This window comes from Myotis daubentonii, chromosome 11, assembly GCF_963259705.1.
Source record: "Myotis daubentonii chromosome 11, mMyoDau2.1, whole genome shotgun sequence".
Taxonomy (NCBI): domain Eukaryota; kingdom Metazoa; phylum Chordata; class Mammalia; order Chiroptera; family Vespertilionidae; genus Myotis; species Myotis daubentonii.
Window position 1 is genome coordinate 66,938,926 of NC_081850.1, and position 20,902 is coordinate 66,959,827.

At 50.9% G+C, this 20,902-nt stretch overlaps 1 protein-coding gene across 3 annotated transcripts in view; it reads right to left on the bottom strand.

Moving 5' to 3' along the window:
• The window catches only part of GSN (gelsolin), a 50,150-nt gene that overhangs the window by 13,235 nt on the left and 16,013 nt on the right, over positions 1 to 20,902 (bottom strand). The window contains exons 1-6 of one of the 3 annotated variants that reach the window (XM_059657769.1): positions 8,937 to 9,116; positions 7,298 to 7,502; positions 6,685 to 6,839; positions 2,965 to 3,126; positions 1,319 to 1,468; positions 113 to 202 (exon numbers count right to left, since the gene is read on the bottom strand). In XM_059657769.1, the coding sequence (XP_059513752.1) occupies positions 113 to 202; positions 1,319 to 1,468; positions 2,965 to 3,126; positions 6,685 to 6,839; positions 7,298 to 7,502; positions 8,937 to 9,065 (891 nt within the window). In that variant the 5' untranslated portion in view covers positions 9,066 to 9,116. Of the gene's footprint in view, positions 1 to 112; positions 203 to 1,318; positions 1,469 to 2,964; positions 3,127 to 6,684; positions 6,840 to 7,297; positions 7,503 to 8,815; positions 8,863 to 8,936; positions 9,117 to 20,902 lie in introns of those variants that run through there. The other 2 variants (XM_059657770.1, XM_059657771.1) reach the window with 2 other exon arrangements.

A 20,902-nucleotide genomic window follows, 5' to 3' on the forward strand; every position in this document is an offset into this window, starting at 1 on the left:
CACCACACCCCACAAGCATGCTCAGCTCAAGGCCTCACACAGTGGAGCTCAGGAAGGCTCAGTCCCCCGCTTCCCTGGCATGACCCCAGGGGACAGAGCAGCTGAGGCTTACCTTGTAGAGCTTGGCCAGCTTGCGGTTGGCTGCATCCTCCTTGGCTGTGTCCTCAGTACCTTCAGGCAGAGTCGGCTTGGAGCCCAGCACCTGCAGAGATGGAGAGGTGGAAGAAAGGGTGGCAGTGAGCTCTCAGCAGCCTCCTCCCACAGGAGGGAACTGGACTCCTGACAGAGCCCCCTCCTGGGCAGGCAAGGACTACACAGGCATCCATAGCGAACCTCCAGCTAGGGGAAAACCCCTCCAGAGACAGCCTGCATCTTCACATGCCTCAACCACATCGGCCTGTCACCCTGTCTCTGAAAGCTCCGGAGGACCCCTGCTCCTCTGCCTCCAGGACGGTCCTTCAGATATTTACTCTACCATTTCCTCCTAGGCCTTCTAAGCCCAATAACTACAGCTCCTGACCACACCTTCCACCCAGTGCCTTTAGTAGACCCCATTTAATGCTTACACCCATGCTAGGAGACACAGCTTATCACTCTTACTTTACAGAAGTCCCAAGAGATGAAGAGATGGAGCGACTTACGCACACAGCTATGAGTGGCCAAGCAGAATTGAACCTGTGACTGCAGAGCCTGCTTCACTCCTCCATCCTGGCCACACCAGCCTCAACTGCCTCAACCGCCCCAGCTACCAACCCTCCCAGGCTCCCCCTCATCATAATCACTTCCTGCTCTTCCTAGAAACCAAAATGCCACACCCCCAGATGAGCAGGAGCTAAGTGGATGGAGCAGGGCTCATGGTCTCCCCCGTTTTCCTGGTAAACTTTGCCTCTACTGACATGTTCACAAAGCAAAATAGCTGACAATTATATCATGCAGTTGACTAAACAGGCCATAAACCACCAGGAATGGGCAGAAAAGAGAGGACTGGGTCTCGGGTGACTTTTTCCCACCTGGCTCCAGCACCGGGCTTGCTCTCAAGGAGGCCGAGACCCGCTTCCTCAGCTACTTTGGAGGACCTGGCCCTCTCAGCTGGAGGGTGTGGCTCACGACCCCAGCAAACACCAAGTGGTGGATTCCAGCCCACCTCTCAGGGGAGTTGTCTGGGAAGCTGCTCTTCCCAATTTTCTAAAGAAATCCAGCTGGACAGAAAAGTAAATTCAACTCAAAATTGCCTACTAAATGGAAGAAAGTAAAGAGTATCCTGTCTACATGCTCAGCTCCCACCCCACACTCCTGGGATGTGGCTGTCAGTCAGTACCTGGAGCATCGCCTCGGGCTCAGCGCCCTCCTCAGACACATGCACTCGTGCCCGGCCATGCCGCTCGTTGTCCCGGATGCCCTTGGACACCTGGGTGGCCTTCAGCCTCTCAAATCGGTTGCTGTTGGAGCCACACCACTGGTAGATATCCTGTAAGACAGGGACCCCAGGTAAGGCAATGCCCCAGCCTTCGTATAAGCCCTGCCCAGTGACAAGGTCAGGAGGACACTGTGGGGCATGTGTAAGCTCTCCTTGGTCTCTGTTTGCGTGGTGAGGGCCGGTGGAGCATGCACAGGTGCACATCAAGCACAACGTGTGTGACCGGAGTGCACCAGAATATGTGAGTGTATGACTCAGAATATGAGTTTTTCACAGATACAACTACACAGAGCATGTGTATAAAAATGTTGGCCTGCTGGTGGGAGCAGAAATGGGTACAACCAATTTGGAAAACCATCTGGTCATATCGATATCCTATGAGCCAGCGATCCCTCTCCAAGGGCTATACCCAACAAGTGTATCCAGATATATGCCACAAGACCTGTGCAAAAATATCAGAGGAGCACCAGGTGGAATAGCCCCAAACCAGAAACTACCCCAAGTGCCCATCAACAACAGAAAGCATAAATAAACTGACATATCCAGCCAATCGAATCTCATAGAATGAGGAGAATGATCAATCTATAATATGGATGGATCTCAGAAATGGAATGTTGAGCAAAAGTCAAACATAAAAATGAATGGTTCCATGTATATCAAGTTCAGAAAGAGGCAAAACTACTCTGTGCTGTTGAGCGGGTTTAGGATGGTGGTTATCCTTGGGAGTGAAGGGCCTGGAGGAGGACAGAAGGGGCCTTCTCAGGGCTGGTGATCTGGGTGTTGGTGACACAGTATGTTCATGTTGTGAAATGCACAGAGCTGTGCATTCATGACTCACACACTCTTCTGTGTGCCTATTATACTTTAAATAAGTGTGTGCCTACATGTGCATGGACATTACACCACATGTAAACATGAGGTTTGGGTGCAATGTCTGTCCACGTTCATTTGCAGGTATGAGGGCCCATGGGTTTGGGGTGAATGGGTACAAAGCATTACACATCTGTAAGTTGGGCCTGGGTAAGTGTGTCCCACACACATTGCCATATATAAGAATGCATGTGCAGCTGCATGTCTGTCACATATATATTGGGTCCTTGAACAATGCACCCAAATTTATGTGTGTAGACATTGATAATGGTGCCATTTCCATGCTTGGTGGGCAAGAGCCTAACATTTTTGCACATGCCTGCCATGCATTTTTAAGTGAGGGACTATATGTAAAAAGGTACACAAGATGTGCATATGAACACAAGATGTCAAGGAATCTATATGTCAATTGATGTCCGAGTACACTGTGCAGGAGGGTTGTGTCCATGGCATGATGGCCTTAAGTCTACATGTGTGGAGGTCTATGAGTGCTGGGTACACCTGTATCTGAGTCTTTGCAGGTGTGTCTGATTCATGGATAGAGCACATGTGCTTGTTGTTTTCCCTGTTGGTGTCTTTGCATGTGTTACCATAGGTTTGTCTACCTTCCTAGAGTCAGGCCTGGTCAGGCCAGGAGTACCTCAGTGTCCCCTGGGAAAAGGCAGGGCAGGACTCACGTTGCCCAGGTCCAGGATGAAGCAGTCACCATTGTTGAAGCTCTCCCAGGACACGGGCACCTCAGTGGCACGGACCGTACGCCGCCCTTTGACCTGGAAGAGTCTCTGCACCACCACCTCATTGGGTACCACGTGCTTGAATCCTGATGCCACGCCTCCTTTCTGTTGGGTCAAGGAGACAGGATCAGTCCAGGGAGAGGGCCCAGGGCAGCACACATGGGGGAAAGGAATCAGGTTCAGTTGAAGGAAATTCTGACCTGTGGACCAGGAACCTTCCAGCAGATGCCATACCATTGCACCTTGCTGCCACCCCTTTGAATTTCACACTCCACTAACAGGACCTCTGGGGCCACTTTCCTGGATCAAAAGCTGCAAACATTCCTTTCTCAAAACCAGCATTTCCCAAGGGATATTCTAAGGCATCCTAGCTCCAAGACATTCTTCAAGAAAAGGGTCCCATGGGGTAGAGGAGGAAGCACTTTTATAAAGGCCAGAGATGTAGCCACCCCATCCAGGCCTCTCTTTTTTAAAAGGTTTTGTGTAATAAATCTTGGTTCCAATAAATTCTCTGTATATAAATTTATAAAATAAAGGAATACTTGATTTCTAATTATTGTGGGCATGCATTTCCTGATTAACTCTCTCTGATCTAGAAAATTAGACTTGAAGAGATGAGTTAACAAAATAATAAAAGCAATATATGCATAACCCATGGACACAGACAACAGGGTGGTGAAGGCCTGGGGCAAGGGGTGGGCGCAGGCTAGAAGGGGTCAATGGGGGGGAAAGGGGGACATATGTAATACTTTCAACAATAAAGATTTTAAGTACATATTATGTATACATAATATATAATATATATGTGTATATATATATATATATATATATATATATATGCAAGCTCTTAGAAGACAGTGGATCTACAAACACAGGGCAGGAATATTTTGAAATTTTTACTATTTATACTATAATCTTTAGTATTAATTACTGCTTTGTATGAGCTAACCATTAGGTGGGTAGCAACTGGTATCAAATTATTTGAACAAAATGTAATAGGATAAATTGTTTTAAAAGCCATTTTCCAAATTAAAGTAATGATACATATATCATATATAGAGATAATTCTTCATCTATATGAATATACATATATAACTCCAAGAGTAGGATCATAGGGGGCTTTTACTTTGAAAACCTATATTTCTATAATGTTTGACATTTTACAATAAGCTTGCATCATTCTTATAGACAAATGAAGGACAAAACCTATAAAGATTTACATTTTTAAAATGTTAAACTGTTTATAAAACAAAGAAAAATGTGGTGATTGGGGTTGTCACCTCCACCCATTAGGCACGGAGTTCCTTATCTGAGAAATGGGAAGGAGGACAGAAAGGCTTCAAGTGATTCTGTTTCCCATTGTGCTCCTTGGGGCCAGGGGCTTCTGGGATCAGCAGGCCCAGATTCTGTTTGAACAAAGGGTTTCAAATAACCCAGCCCCAAGGGGTCTCTAGGGTTCTGTCTGAGAGTCAAGGAGAAAAAGGAGGAGGAGGAAAAAAAAGGAGAAGGAGGAGGGATCACCAGATTCTGAAAAGTGCAGTGACTTTTAAAAGGATTTGGGGGTTGCAGAACAAGATGAGCTAGCCAGGCCCTGTGACAGCCCTTTCTGTAGTCGCTGCTGTCCCCTCCCTGCCCCTTCTCACACACCCAGGGACAGAACTGGCACTGAGGTGCAGGCTTTCACAGGAACAAGTCTTGCATAACAAGCTCTGCTCCTTGGGATCTATAATTGATGAGGGCTCCAGGCCAAGAACCTTGGCCTGTGCGGGGCAGCAGGAGGGCTTGCAGAAGGTGGAAAACAGGACCGGCCTGGGACCTCACATTTGCACCAGGAGCCAGGGCCTTTCAGGATTGAAGTCCTAAATCTGGGCCTGGGTTGGGAACCCATTCCTCAGAGTACAGCCCAAGAACATCTGAAAAAAAACCCAGAGGGTGGGGGAGGCTTGCTAGCATGCCAATTCCTAGGGCTCATCTGAGCCAAGATCGTAGACCAGAGGTCTTGAAATGTCCACTCTGAACCAGCTCTGTGCTAGCCCCTCACATCTAGGTTTTGAATCCCAGCTCCATCACTTAGGAGCTATATAAGCTGCTTGACTTGTCACACGGCAGCATCAATAAGCAGACACTGACTGTTGTTACATAATAGATAAATGTTTGCTGAATAAATGCCAAATAGGGAACGTGTGAGAGCACACACCCAGCGGCATACAACTGTACAACTGGCCCAAAGCCTCGCGGTTAGAGGGGTGGCCTTGGGACTGGAACCTTAATCTCTCTGGTTCCTGGTCAAATGCTCTTTCCACTTCCTGTTCCAGGAACTGCAAAAAGGCCAGGTACTTCTCCAGGTCAGTGGTCTGGGTCCTAACTTCCTCACCTCTCCTTCTTCTGGGCACCCTGGCCCCAGAACGGGGTGCAGGAAGAAGGTAGAGCCAGAAAGCTCAGCAGGAGGAGCTGGGGGCACGGGTGAACTGGCAGACAGGGGGCGCTAGTAAGTTCCAGGGAATCCAGCCCAACTCCACCCAGCCTAGGGCTGAGGCCTTGTTCACCAGACACACCCTGCCCTTTGCTATCTCAGTCTCACTAGCACTTTCCCATTATCCAATTCCCTGTGCCCCATCTGGGCAGACAGGGTCATCACCCTATTGACACAGAGGACCCTGAGGCCCAGAACAGGACAATGACTTCTATAAAGTCACACAACACATCAGCAACACAGACTTGGCTGGAGAGGCAGGCTGTGTAGTGAAAAGAAGGCTGGAAGTCAGGAGATCTGGGTTCTGGTCCCAGCTCTGAGACTGACTTGCTGTGTGACCCTGGGCCAGTTGCTTAATCATTCTGTGCCACAGTTTCCACTCCATCCCTGAAAATAAGAGCTTTGGACTCTGACATTAAGGCCCATCTGGCTATCAAAGCTTATGACCCCCTCCCTATCCTGACCAAAGAGAACCCCTGCTTTGCAAAACTCCAGCTTTTTCTAAGCCCTTTCAAGATGCCCAGCCCCATGCAAGGCATTACCCAGCTACACCTTCACCAAATCTTCTCCCCAGGCCTGAAGGGCAGGTGTAACTGGCTCTCATGTAACCAAAGAGGAAAGGGAGGCTCAGGGAGGCCAACTGGCTTGCCAGGAGTCACACAGCATATTAGGACACAGCCTCTCAAGGCTTGCTCCTAGCTTGGTTTTGCTCAGCCCCACCTGGCTGGGGGCTGGAGGAAAGATCTGTGTTGGCTCAGACTCTTCAGAGTTCAAGGTCAAGGGGGATTCTAGTGAACAGAAAGAGGAATGTGATCAAGGATGTCCTTTCAAATACCTAACATGGGACCCTCTGTTGACAGGGCGTAAGAACTAAGGGATGCAGAAATAGGACACAGCACAAGGCCAGGACAAGCGCGAGGCTGGGTTTCCACCCATGGCCGATAACTCTGTGAAGTGATGGTCAATGTTCTTCTCTCCATTTTAAGATAAGGAACCAGAGGCTAAGAGAGGGAGTGTGACTTGTTCAAGGTCACAGAGCTAGGAAGGGACCAGGACTCAAACCCAGGGCTGGCCAGCTCCAAAGGCTGAGCTCTGACCTATCTGCCCACATCACCCCACAAGGCTGAAAGGAGAGTGAGTCTGAATGAGCCCTGCCATTGGCATACTTATCCCTGCCGCTCGGGACCCACCTTGTATTTGAGGCCGGACTTGAAGTAGCTGAGGAAGGTGGCCGACTCAAAGCCTTGGACCTCGCGGTGTTGCACAGCCCGACCGTTCAGATAGTCATCCAGCTGCACAGTGAAGATGGCGGCCGCCCCACTCTCGTCCTGGCTGCACTCATTGCCTAGGGGATGTCAGAGCAGCATAAGCCTGGCTTCCAGAGCCCCCAGCACTGCACTGGCCTGGCTATAAAAGCTGGCCAATCCTTTGCCTTCTGTGAACCTCAGTTAATCCATCTATATAATGGGGGAGGTGGGGCCTGGACTCCATGGTCTCTAAGAGTCCTCCCAGCTCCAACACATCCCCTACACTCACCTCTTAGCCATTCCCCTGCACTCACTCAAGCCTGCCGAGCATGAAGTCAGGCCTGGGAGCATCAATTCAATAGGAAACTGAAGCTCAGTGAGGGGGCAGGACTTACAGAGTCACACAGCAAAGCTGTGACGGGGACTTCAGGTTCCCGACTCAGAAGGGTACACTAGGACCTGGCTGGAGCTGGGCCAGGGGAGCTGTAGAGGGGGTCCAGGGTCCCCAAGTCACCCCCAGTTCTGAGTGCTTGATGGGGGCGGGGTCTGGCCTCACCCAGCCAGTAGTGGAGGTCATACTGTAGGTTTCCGTTCCTCAGCTGCACCGTCTTCAGGATGACATAGGCGTCGCCCGTGAAGAAGTCTCCGTAAAGGTTGGGGGGCACGGGTACCAGGTCAAACTTCTCCACACGCCAGATCTGCAGGCCAGGCTCTTTCCCTGCCTTGAGGAACTCCGGGTGTTCTGCGGCCATGCTGCCAGACTGGAAGAGAAGGGCAGAGCCTGAGCAGGAGCAGAGGCCCTGGCGGGGAGAGAGACCCGAGACCCTGGGCACGAGGGAGGGTGGTTTCTAGCACCAAGAGCATCTCACTTGAGCCTCTAACTCTGCCCACCCCCAAGGCACATCCAACCCCTGCAAACAGGTGGAGTTTAGGCTCCTTGGTCAGTATTGTCTCTCCCACTCAGCTCAGTGATGGGGGGACAAAGGGCTCTACCTCTTTTCTTTCCTTCTTAGTGCCAATTGGTTGAGACAGCTGAGGCACAGAGAGGTGAAGTGACTCTGCCAAGGACCTCCAGCTAGGAAATGATGTAGCAGAAATTACCCCCAGCTCTAAGAGCATGGACTCTGGGATCATTACCCTCAGATGGAAATGGTAAACCTGGAGATCCCCAGGAACTCAATGTGTTCCCTTCCAGCATCCTCAGGGGCTCTTAAAACTAGAAGGGTCCTAAAAGAGATCATCATCCAACCCAATTCTGCAGATAGGGAAACTGAGGCCCAAAGAGGGGAAGCGACTGGCCCAACGTCACACAGTCTGCTTGCTTTTGCTCTTAGGAAGTGGGACTATTTTCCATGCCCCAATCATGTCACCATCACACCCCCAAGAGGGGTCTAAATGATTTAGTCCAAGTGGTCTCCTGTGCTGTCTGCCTCCTCCCTCCTGCCCCCCAGCACCCCACCCCAATTTCCATTTCTTGTAAAAGGCAGAGAGGATGCAGCCAGGGCCTGCGGGAACCTGTTGGAGACAAGGTGGTTAGGACGGGGGAAAGGCCGTCAGACATGCAGGAGGCTAGAGATGGAGCAGAGTGGGACTGTTAGCCTGGAGCCAAAGGTCAGAAGTCAGCACGTACAGGTCACCTGGCCGGAGGACATATCTGATGGGAGAAGTCAGAGAAACCAGACAGAGAGAACTCAGGAAGAGGATGGAGAAACACAGAAGGGAAACAGGAGAGAAGAGAAACCAGACAAGGCAGAGGAGATATCAGAGAGAGAGAAGAAACAATATTGATGATAAGCAGACAGCGGTGAGATCATACAAGAAAGAAGGAGAAAATACTAGAGAGGGAGGGAAATCAGATGAAAGAGAGGAATCTGAAATGGAAGAAATTAGAAGAGGGAAGGAGACACTAGACAAGGAAAGGAAGAAACCAGGCGGCAAGATGGGTAAGAAATCAGAAGGTGGTGAAGGAAAAATCGGTCCAAGGTGAGGTTAGCCTCTAGGGAGGGAAACAGCCAGGTCAGCACGGCTCCCACCCCCATCCACAGAAGCCCGGGAAACAGCGAGAGATACTTACAAAACAACAAAACAGTTTGTTCATTCTAGACCTGAATTACTCCCCTTTTCCTAGCGCTGTATCTGAAAGAACTGACAATAGAGAGTTACTCCGGGAGCCCCAGAGCCCCCTGGGCACTCACCCGCCCCTGGGTCGCGGGTGCCTGGGTCGCCCTTCGCGACGCGGTGGCCGCCCCAGCGGGCGACGACAGCGCGCACAGCGCCAGGACCAGCGCGCCGAGCATTGCCGGCACGGAGCTTTGCGGAGCCATGGTAGCGAGGACGACAGCAGAAGACCCAGTCGACAGCCGCCCACTCCGGGTCGCCGACCTTAAGTAGCTGCTGGCCCATCCCGCCCAAGCCGGGACCGCCCCGCTGGGAGGGCGTGGGCAGGACCCGGTCCCTGCGCGCCCGGCAGGGGCGGGGATCTGGCCTGGATTTTGGAGACTTTGGGGTTCCACCGGGACCGAACTGACTGGGCGTGGCCACCCCTTCACCCCAGCTCTGGGCTGGAGACCAGGCACAGGGCTTGGCATACAGCAGGAGCTAACTCGGTGCACACTAAATGGGCGCATGCATTCAGGAATAGCAGGCAGCCCAGCTCAGGCTCCTGTGTGACCCATGCAAGGCCCCTCTCATGTCTGCAGCTAACATCTTCAGTATTTACTGAAGTTTTTCCACACATTATATGAAGGCTGACACCTCAAAACATCCTTTATCCTAGTTTACAGAGTCAAATTACATGCATAATAGTCAAGCAACCTGCACCCTACTAGGAAATGGTACAGCCAAGATTTGAACCCAGGCAGCCTTGGTGCCTGCCCACCTGGGCAGCATGAGGCTCACACCAGCCAGGGCAGACTGGACCCCTGAGCCAATAGAACTCAGGGAGGGGTGGGCCAACCTCTCACCTCCAGAGAATGCAGATTCTACTTTACTCAAGAACACCCCTTTTCCTTCTTTTTGAAACGTTTTTATTCTTTTTGTGTGTGTGCATTATTTTGTATTGGTTTCAGGTGTACAAAATAGTGATTAGACCATCAAAAAAGTTTTTATTCTTAAAATGTTAATTTTTATCAAGATTTAAAGTCACATATTTATACAAAGTTGTTCCATCTCAACCCCACTTACCTCTCCCCAGGGCCAACCACACCTACACCCCCCTTTAGCTGATGATTTCAAGGTTAACCTTCATGTATTAAGTAACAACCCCTGTTGCTTCTTATAGTTGTTTTTTCTAGTTTTTTAATTTTGGTTTGTTTGGGGGCTTTTTTTTTTTTTTCTTAAAATATTACAAAGAGTAGTACATCTGTCTCCTTTTTTTCCCCCTTGACCTTCTTCCAGCTTCCCCTACCCCCAGTGTCTTGTGTCCATTGGTTATGCTTATATGCACGCAAACAAATCCTTTGGTTGATCTCTTACCCCCCGCCCTCCTCCCACCAACCCTCCCCAACCTTCCTGCTGTAGTTTGACAGTCTGTTTAATGCTGCTCTGCCTCTGTATCTATTTTTGTTCATCAGTTTATAATGGTCTTTATTATCCATAAATGAGTGAGATCTGTTTGGGGGCGTTTTGTTTTGTTTTGTTTGTTCTAGGTTCTATCTATTGTCCCCCCCCCACACACACACACAACCTGGAGAAGACAAGGTTTAAGCCTTTTCCCCACTCCCAGGCCCCTTTCCCATTCCTCCAGCCTCCACTCCTGAGGCATACAGTCTTTGGGTTAGAAGTGCCGTTCAGACTCACCGAGTCCCGCCAACCACTCTCCTCCCTCTCACCACCCTACTGGACTCAATTTCTCTATTTCCAAGGTCTCTATGCCTCCCAGAATTCCTTTCCCAACAGCCTGGTGTGATGACAAGAAAGAGAACTGGGGAGTTGGAGACCTGGCTTTGATTCCCACCTCCACTGTGTGTAAGTTACTTTCCCTTTCTATGCCTAGTCACCTCATCTACTAAAGGGGTAGAGTAGTTGCTGAGGATTAAATCAGTCTCAATGTGTGAAAATGGCCTGGCTGACAATGAGGTAAGTGGGAGTTCCCGTCCCCCTTCCCCACAGCTATAGCCACCTGTCCCAGCTCCTCCTGGATCCCAGCTTCTGTTTAGTCAGGCTCAGGTTTGCCCTCCATCCACCATAGCTTCCCTGTACTTAAGGGGGCCTGTGGGTCAGATAAAGGGCTAAAGGAACACACACACACACAGATGATTCGGAGTGTAAGGATTATAAGAAGACTTCACGGAGAAGGGACTTGTAACCTGGGTGTTGAAGGACAGGAAGGAGGGAAATTAAGAAGAAAAGGCATTTTCAGAGCGGGAACAGAATGGGCAAAGGGCAAGCAAACACAGAGCACATGCAGCGAATAACGGAGGGATCCAGTCTGAAACACAGTGAGCAAGAGAAGATGAGGCTGGAGAGGGTGGCAGGAGTCACACGGGCATGTCTGCCACACAGAAGACTCTAAACTGTATCCCAGTGTGTGGGGTGGTAGTGGGTGTCACAGAGAGATGCTGAGTTCTCAGGGCCTGCGGAGGCCAACTCAGGCCTAAATTCAGAGAGCTCTTCCATCTCCATAGGCATTTCAGAAGATAATAAAAACCCCACAGTTCTCATACATTCTGATGAAGACATAAACCAGCTTCACCTCTCTGGATAGCAGTTGGGTTATCCAAATTCCAAACACACAAAGCAACCACAGATCCACATCCTTCAGAATGACTTACAAAGGAACACAGAAAACTGGAAAGGACCCAAATTGCCTGGTCAAATAAATTATGGAGCCACCATACAATGGGCCACTCTGCAGCTGTGAAAACAGAACAAGTTAGTTCTGACTGTGCCTGGCACATAGTAGGCACTCAATAAGCATGGCGAGATCTCCAAGGGCAAAAAGCAAATTGTACAACTATTGGCTCCTCTACTCTTTTCTATAAGGGTATCCGTTTTTGCAATCATCCTTATGGGGAGAATTTCCCTCTCAGATGTTGCCAAGGCTGCCTGAGGCTGCAGTGAGTGGCTGGATTGCTGGAGTCAGCACCAGGAAACATGTTAGGGTGATGGAAACATTCTAACACTGGATTATGGTGATGATTACAGAACCAAAAAATCTACTAAACTTCAGAGTGCTGGACGCTTGCTTACAGTGGGTGAATTGTTATGGTATGTAGATTATACCTCAATATACTTGCTTTAAAAAAAAACTTGCTGTAGGGTTAAAAACTATTTACAAGTATGTATTCAATATACTGGACTCAACTAGGTTTTTATTTTTTATCAGAACACTGATCTAGAAAATATCTTTTTAAAATGTGCTTAAAGTTATGCCTGCTCATTAGACAATTTGGAAAATCCAAACAAGTAGGAAGAAATGTCCTTGTCATCCCAGTCCCCGGACTGACCTGAGTGGGCAGCTGCCCAGCCCCTTCTTGGAGCAGTGTGTCCCTGACATCCTCAGTTGGTGATTAACAGAGCGCTGCTACGGCTTGGCCTTGGCCCCAGGGGTCTGACAAGCAGCCCAGGGTCACTGGCTCTCAGGTTAATGATCACAAAGGCCCTGCAGCTTTGTCCGCCACATAGCTCTGGAGCCTGGGCCCTCAGCACTGGAAACCTGGTGAAGGAGCCCTGGCAGCCCAGAGAGCCCGCAGCCTATTAACTCTCGCTCCAGGGCAGTGATGTGTGGAGCCTGTGATGGGGGCAGCATGGTCTTATGCTGCCCCCTGCCTGAAAGAGGATGCACTCAGGAGAGTGGAGGGGATTTGGGTGCAAGAACAAGATCCCTAGATGTAAAAGAAGAGGCCCCAGGGCTAGGCCTGGCTCCACCACTGACTTCCTGGGTGATTCTGGACAAGTCACTATCTTCCTCTGGGCCTCAGGGTCTCCATTGTAAAGATGGGGTAGGCCCCTATGTTATTCCCAGCTCAGTATCCCCAGAGACTGGCTGTGCAACCATGTCCAGAACCTACATGTCTCTGACCCTCAGGATTCCCATCTGTAAAGTGGTGAGGGACCAGGTCACCTCCACAGGTCCTTCTGAACCTGACGATCAAGAACCCCTGACCTGCAGGAGGCACCACATCACCAGTGGCAGCATGCCACCTCTCCTCTGGGCCCAGACATCTCTGGGAGAAGAGAGGGAGTAAAGTAGAGGGGGGGTCCAAGACTGAGCCTCTTCATAGCAGGGGAAACGGGCATTAAAGTTCCCATAAACCAAGACTCGGGGAGGTTCAGTTACTTGCTCAAGGCCACTCAGCCGGAAAGAGGCATTGCTGAGATCTAAACACAAGTGTGGCTGGCTCCAGTCCCCAAGCTCAGTGAGGTCTGGGGAGATCAAGCAGGACCTCCTGGCACCATCCGGCCCAGGCAGGGAGCACAGTGTCCTTTCCAGGTAAAGGGTTACAGTTGCTAAACCAGTGAAGCCCAAGCCAAGCCTGGCAGCCAGGAGTCTCAGGGGCAGCCGTCCCCACCACACCTCCCAGATCAGGGCAGGAGGCTGCATCAGGAAAGCTCTCTAGCCCCCCACATACCCATGTGAGCACCCAGCACAAAGGCATGTCCTAGGAAGGTCCCCAGGCTGTGGCCACTGAGTGGAAGATGGACTGTGGCACCTATATTCTATGCCACTCCTGGCACACAGGTCGGGTAAAGTTTTGTGTTTTTGTGTTTTTTTGTCTTGGGAGGCAGCCTGGCTCTCCCAGGACTCACTATATGAGCAGATCCTAATTCCTTCCCTTCTCTGGACCTCAGAGGTCCCCTTCACCTCTGATCTTGGTTGTTCCTGGCTCTTGCCCAGTGCCAACCACACAGTAGGCAGCTTCTCAGTATATGCCACAGGGAGGAGTTGTACAACCCACATCCCTCCCCTGTAGTTGGTCCCAGGACCCCCACAACTAGCTCCTGCCTTGGACCCTCTGGGACCTTAGGCTTGTCTCTGGGTCTCTCTGGGCCTCCCAAGGCAGCTACAAGAGCCTGGAAACAGCAGCCTCACCCTCCGCCCCCAGGCACAGTGTACAGAAAGTCTTGGCCAGCCTAGGAGACACCGCCCTGTTCTTTTCTCTTCACCCCAAACACTGTTGTTCTTGATTTCTGAGAAGCCGGTCACTCATGGGAAGCCCTCTCTCGGAGCTTGTTTGCCTTCTGGCTGTTCTCTGGGTGCTCCCGCCCGTCTGGCTGGGATTTTGCTAATTAGGACAATGGTCAGTAAACAGAGACACCAGTTATGAAACCCAGTGAAACTGGACAGGACTTCAGTGAGGTCTGGAGAGCCCCATGGACTTGAAAGGAGGCTTGTTTAAGAATCTGGGAGACTTAGTTTCTGTGACCAGGGCCTGTTTCCTTATCGATAAACTAGAGGCCCGGTGCATGAGATTTGTGCACTTGGGGGGGGGGAGGGGGGAGGCGGCTGTCCCTCAGCCCAGCCTGCACCCTCTCCAATCTGGGGCATCCCTCTCACAATCCGGGACTGATGGCTCCCAACCACTCTCCTGCCTGCCTGCCTGATTGCCCCTAACCGCTTCTGCCTGCCATCCTGATCATCCCCTAACAACTCCCCTGCCAGCCCGATCGCCCCCAACTGTCCTCCCCTGCAGGCCTAGTACCCCCCCCCCCGACAACTGCCCTCCCCTGCTGGCTTGGTCACCTCTAACTGCCCTCCTCTGCTGGCCTGATCACCCACAACTGCCCTCCCCTGCCGGCCATCTTGTGGCAGACATCTTGTAACGACATGGGCGTGGCCATCTTGTGCGAGGGCATGATGGTCAATTTGCATATTACCTCTTTATTATATAGGATTGGGGGAATAATGCCTAACTCACAGTGCAGCAAGGCAGCCCAAGGCCAGACACACAGTATGAACTCTCCAACAGTGAGTCCCCTTTCTTTGCAGAGGCCTTTGTTCAGCACTGACACACCACATGACAGCAGTGGGGCAGGAGAAAGGTTAGACTTCACAGTGAGATTCTTGAGATCAGGTCTGGGCTGTGTTTCCTGGAGCAAATTACTGTCCCTCTCTGAATCTTGGGCCACTCATTTGTAAATAGCTATAGTGATGCCCAGTTGCAGGACAGTTGGGAGCTCTGGAGAGAGACTTCTGGAGTCCACTACACACAGTAAGACTCATTAGCAGCATTAGTCCATCCTCTCTCTGTAGATGATGACACCAAGAACGAGAGCGTGACTTCTCAGAGTCACATGCAAGTGCCTGGAGGAGCAGACCTAGAACTCAAGTATCTTGGCGACCAGGCCAGAGCTGAGGCCTGTCTCCATGATGTGATAGGGCTCACTGGAAGGGCCAGCTGGACCTCTGTGTTGGCACAGTCTATTCTGGGTGTGGACAGCTGTCGGGGGGACAGCCAGCGGGGCTTGGCTCAAGCCACCTCCAGGAAGCCAACTATCCTAGGGACCAGAGCCATTGGCCCTCTCCCAGCTTCCGGAGGCAACTCCACATAGTGCTGAGAGCCAGGGCAAGACCTTCAGAGGAGGCCAGACCCCACCACTTCCTGATCTTGTGCCCTGGAAGCAGCCAGATTTGGCGATGGGTGCAAGCCCAGCACCCTGCCTGCCAGGGCCCACTTTACATTCTGTCTCCCCTTTCCGGGGGGAGGAACTGGTCCTGGGAGGGTTGGGCCAGCAGCTGCACTGCAAATAGCTTCAAACAAGTAGCCTAGCCACTCTGGTACCCTGTAGCCCACCAATAGGGGAGCCCAGACACAAACACATCAGCAGCAAGACACGGAGGCCCAAATGCAGGAGTTGTGGCTGCAGGACCAGTAGAAGACGGACCAGAATCTCCACCAGCAAACCTCCTGGGAAGTCAGGGCCTAAGATGCCCCAGCCAGAGCCAGCATGAGCAGGAGCCCAGGAGGCAGCTCCCTGCGCCACAGAGGAAGGGCTTTCCAAGAGGGAGGAAACAATGTGCATGACTAGAAGGAGCTCCCTCCAGGAAAATCTGGGTTGAAGTCCCTGCCTGACCCACCACTTTCTAACTGTGTGGTTTGAGCAAGTCCCTTCTGCTCCCCGAGCCTCCATTTCTCGTCTGTAACATGGGGATTATAATGCCTTCCTAGGCTTGTTGTGGGAATTTTACCAGGTAAATACATTTGGGCTTAGCATAGAGCTGGGCAGAGTATGCACCTATAAGGAAACTATGATCGTTGTTAGCTGGGGGCTTGGGTAAGTTCTCTCTCTGAGACTCAAGTTCCTTAGGTATGAAATGTCTCCAAGGCAAGAGGAAAGGATTGAATGAGACCATAAATGTGAAAAATCCTAGGACCATGGCTGGCAGAAAATAGATGTTCAAAATGCCAGTTTTCTTCCCCAGGAGCAGGGGGCTGAGCCTCTGTAAGCTCAGGATGCCAAAAGTGACCAACAGGGTGAGGAGTGCCTCACCTTCCAGCCAAGAGAATACAGGGAACGTCTGGATGAATTTGGATAGAGCCCAAATCCCTACCTAGGATGGGGGATGCGGGACTTGGCAAACAGCATTTCTGCAGAGTTTCAATTTCCTTTCTGTAAAATGGGGCGATGATTCCTACCCTGTGGGGTGCCTGGGAGCCCTGGGCACCGTGTTTGGCACACAGCAGGCTCTCAACAACCATAACATCCAAAGGTAAGCCCCTAGGCTGTGCACACATACAGGTCACACCCCTCATACCCACCCCTGACCTCTACCTCTGTGTTCCCGTATCCAAAGCTGGGGAAGGCTGGAGGGTCCCAGCCAAAGCCCAGAGCCTAGGGTAGTGGTTGGTGTCAGGGATGGGAAGGCATCTCAGGAGAGAACCTCAAACCAGCATCTAAGGAGCCTGCCTTGCCTCCCATCCCCTCCTCAAGTCTCTCCAGATGACACCCTATCCTCTCCTCCGGTCTACTCGCAACCAAAAGAACAAAGGTTTTGGAGTCACCATCTGAACCCAGCCCTGCCACCCACTACCTGGGTGACCCTGGGCAAGTGACTCAACCTCTCTGAGCCTGTGTCCTTGGGTAAAGAATGATGAGACTATGTCACAGGTTTGCCAGCCCTGGATACTAGTAAAAATCAGTTATGGGAAAACTCCAACTGTTATAGCATGATTAGAGATTCTTTGTAATTGCTCTCAAATTCTTAACTGCAGTAGAATTTCCAGAGTTTCAAAGATATTTGTTATTGTTACTAATCCTTTTCCTTTTAGTAGGATTTTAAAGTACTCTCCCCTCTTAAATATAAACAGAAGTATGGCACTGGAATGCTTTTGTTCCTTTCCAAGCTCAGAGGACAATCACATCCAGATGGACGAAGTACACGTTCGGCACACAAGACAAGCCTGGCACACAGTAGGACTCCAAAACGTGTGGTCTTCTCTCCCCAGGTGTGCTTCCACTTCGCCTCCATGCAGGCACCAGTCACCAGCATTCTCCTCTGGGTGTCCAAGTGCCTGAACCTCTGGGGGATTCCAGAACCCTCTGGAACACTCTTAGAGGCAGGGCCTAACCAGAGTCAGCCCACCAGGACTGCACATAAGGGCTGAGGCCAGAGCCGCGATGCTCAACCCCACACACCCCCCGTTTCACATTCGCTTCCCACCCCACAACCCAGCCACTGTCCTGTTTCTGGGTCCCCACCTTTCCTCTGGTCCCACTGCACCAGCTTTCTCACTGCCTCCGACTCTCCCATTATCCCTAGAGATTGCACTATTCCCTACACAAGACCTTTCCACAGTCCCCAGTGCATACAGAAAGCAGACATACTGAGACTCCCCAGCATCTTGCAGCCCCATCACCTGCTGATCCCCCATCAACAGCCTCCGCTCCACCTAACCTTGCCTCTACACATCCTCAATTTCCTGCCTCCAGGAGAGCTGAGGTCTAGACTCCATCTGCCTCTGACTGTATGTGACCATGGGCAAGCTCTTGGTCTCTCTGAGCCTCAGTCTCATTGGGGGCACTTGTAGAGAAGAGACAAAATAAAGGAGTGAGTGCCAGGAAGGCTCAGGAACCACCAGCCTGCTAAACACTGCCTTCTCCCTCCACCTTCACCCCCACTGCCTCCCCCTGCACCTCCACCCCAGCAACCCCAGCGGCATTGCTGGCTCTCTCCGCTAAGCTTTTTCTCCTAAGCACTGGAATGCAGCGTTCACAGCCAGCAGCAGCAGCCAGGGAGGGGAGAGGAGGGAGGATGGTTTACAGGAAAATTACCGGGCTCGGTCCAGGCCAGCGCTGGCCCTAGCGCCCAGCTGCCTCTAAAAGACAAGGATCTGGGGGCCTGGCAGGTTCTTTCTCAGCCACGCACTTGGCCCCAAGCCTGGAGCTCTGTCTCAGCTGGTGGGGTGGTGGGATGTACTCTGGGGCCCAGTCCTCTGGGAGACACACACTCTTTGGCATCCAGAGACAGGGAGGAGGAGGAAAAACATAGACGGGTGTTTGTGAGAGGAGAAAATTGGATCCTGCCACTGCATACTGGGGCCCCAGGCACTGACATGAAAAGGGGCTCTGTGTCCATTGCTGAAGCTCAAGCGCTATACCCTGGGTACCATGTCCCCATATACCCTGCCAGCCATCACATAAACCATGCTCTCTGTGCCCCATACCAGGCCATGGGTTCTTCATACCTTGTGTGCATGACTACCCTGATGCATGTTCCATGTCCTGTGTCCCATGTCACTTATTCCTTGGATCATGCTCCATGCACCATATCACTTCTGGTACATGATGCACTCTGTACTACATGCCATCTTTCGAATCCCGTGTCCACTGTATCAGGTCCTATCCCTTGAAAGTGTGTGCCCTGAACCTTGTCCTGGGCCCACAAATGGTATTTCTCGAGCCATGATTCCCATCTTCAGGTGACAGTTAAGGAAGGCAAGCCTGGAGATAGATGCCCACCCTGACCCACCGTTACCTATGCAAGCTGGGAAAAGTTACCTCCCTTCTCAATGCCTGTTTCTCCAGCTATAAAATAAAAATGACATTGGCACTCATCTAATAAGTGCTGTTATGGGAATTAAAAGAGATGGTGCATTTAAGGCGCTTAGCCCAGTGCTTGGCACAGCGTGAGTCTGTAAAATGTTTGTTAGTGCGGTGTTCTGGTACCTGTACTATGTCCAGGTACTGCATGCCAGGCTCCCACTCCCCAGCTCCTGCCATACATCACACACTCTACCACACCAGTGAAATTCAAACAATAAGCTTTAAGGAGGATAGTTTTCCCTCTCCTACTAAGAATAAATCCAGGGCTCAGAGAGGGCAATAATCTGCACGAGGTCAAACAGCCAGAAAAGGTGAAGCTGGGAGGTGCACACAGGGCATTCAGAAAGACAGGACAGACTGGTGACGGGCTCTGGGGTGGGTGTGGAGATTGTCAGCAAGTAGGCACAGCTTCTTCTAGGGGTGGTAGAAATGTTCTCAAACTGAATTGTGGAAATGGAGGCACAACTTTGTGAATTTATTAAAAATCACTGAATTAATTAAACTGGGTGAAATATACCTACATAAATTATACATAAGTTTACTTCACCAATTCATGTAAATTACACTTCAATAAAGCTGTTTTAAAAAGGAAAAAAGCTCAGGCACTTCCTATGCACCACTCCGACAAAGCCTCCAGCGAGGTGTGGCTCTGTGAGTCAGTGGAGATGGTCAGCAGAGGCTGGCAACCACTCTGAGGCCCAGGCGGGGGTGGCCTTGAGCAGCTGGGTGCCCAAACACCTCTGCAGATCAGGTGTGCAGCAGAATCACGCGGGGAGTTCCGGAAAACCTAGATTCCCAGGCCCCACGCCCAGCCTCGGAGGGTAGGTCAGGGTGGGGGCCAGGAAATCTGGGATTCTGAGGCTCAGCCTGGACTGGAAACCACTTACCAAAGCCCAACATCTCCTTTCACACAGAAACTGAGGCCAAGCAATGGGAGAGCCAGGGCAGGAACTGGGACCCCCTTCTTTGTCCTTCCTCTCCTTCCCCTCCTCTTCTCTCCCCCACTCCATCCTGGCCCTTAGCCTCCTCGGGTGACTCAGGGCTGAGTCAACCAGTGGCACCACAGAGGAAACTTCTTAGGAAAAACAATCCCCAAACAAAGCTTTCCCTGATCTGGGGAACAAAATAGGCCCAAGAGGCTAAGAGAGGGAGGAGAGGAGAACACAGGGTGGAGCTGGAGGCTAGGACCAAGACCTGGTCCCTCCTCTTGGCACTGACTTGTGTGGGGCCTTAGAGACAGTGCTTCCCTGTACTGAGCCTTAGTTTCCCCATCTGTAAATGATACCTATATTGCACATAGAAGCTCATTATGGACCAGGGAACACAAGTACTTACAAGCTTTGTCTTGTTGACAATGCTTCCCCAAAACCCACAGGTAGCATCATTCCCATTTTACAGATGGGAAAACTCAAGCTCTAAAGCAGCGGTTGTCAACCTGTGGGCCGCAACCCCTTTGGGGGTCGAATGATCCTTTCACAGGGGTCGCCTAAGAACATCGGAAAACACATATATGATTACATATTGTTTTTGTGATTAATCACTATGCTTTAATTATGTTCAATTTGTTACTATGAAAATACATCCTGCATATCAGATATTTACATTAGGATTCATAACAGTAGCAAAATTACAGTTATGAAGTAGCAACGCAAATAATTTTATGGTTGGGGGTCACCACAACATGAGGAACTGTATTAAAGGGTCGCGGCATTAGGAAGGTTGAGAACCACTGCTCTAAAGGTTCAGACCAAGGATGACTGTTAGAAAGTGCAGGGCAAAGTATGAATTAGGACTATCTGACCTTGAAGTCTTACTTTCATGCCTACACACCTTTGAAACACATGTGCTTCGCAGAGTGGCATACAGATTGCATTTCATTAAACATGTCAAGTGAATGACCACAGAAGGTGCTCAACCACAAATGCCTTGCTCCTTTTCTTCCTCTGAGTCGGGTCCTGCCTCAGGACTTCCTGGCCCAGTGGACAGCACACGTGAACTCAGGTAATCACTCAGGTGATACAAGCAGGGAGCACCCAGGACCTGACAAGCCACAAAGGAGGAGCATTTGAGCAGAGCCTCAAAGAATGAGCGAAGGTTTGTTTTTGGGAAACTGGGAACAGGCAAGTCCGGTGGGGAGAACAGCAAAGGCTGAGATGTGGCTCACGCTGGAAATACA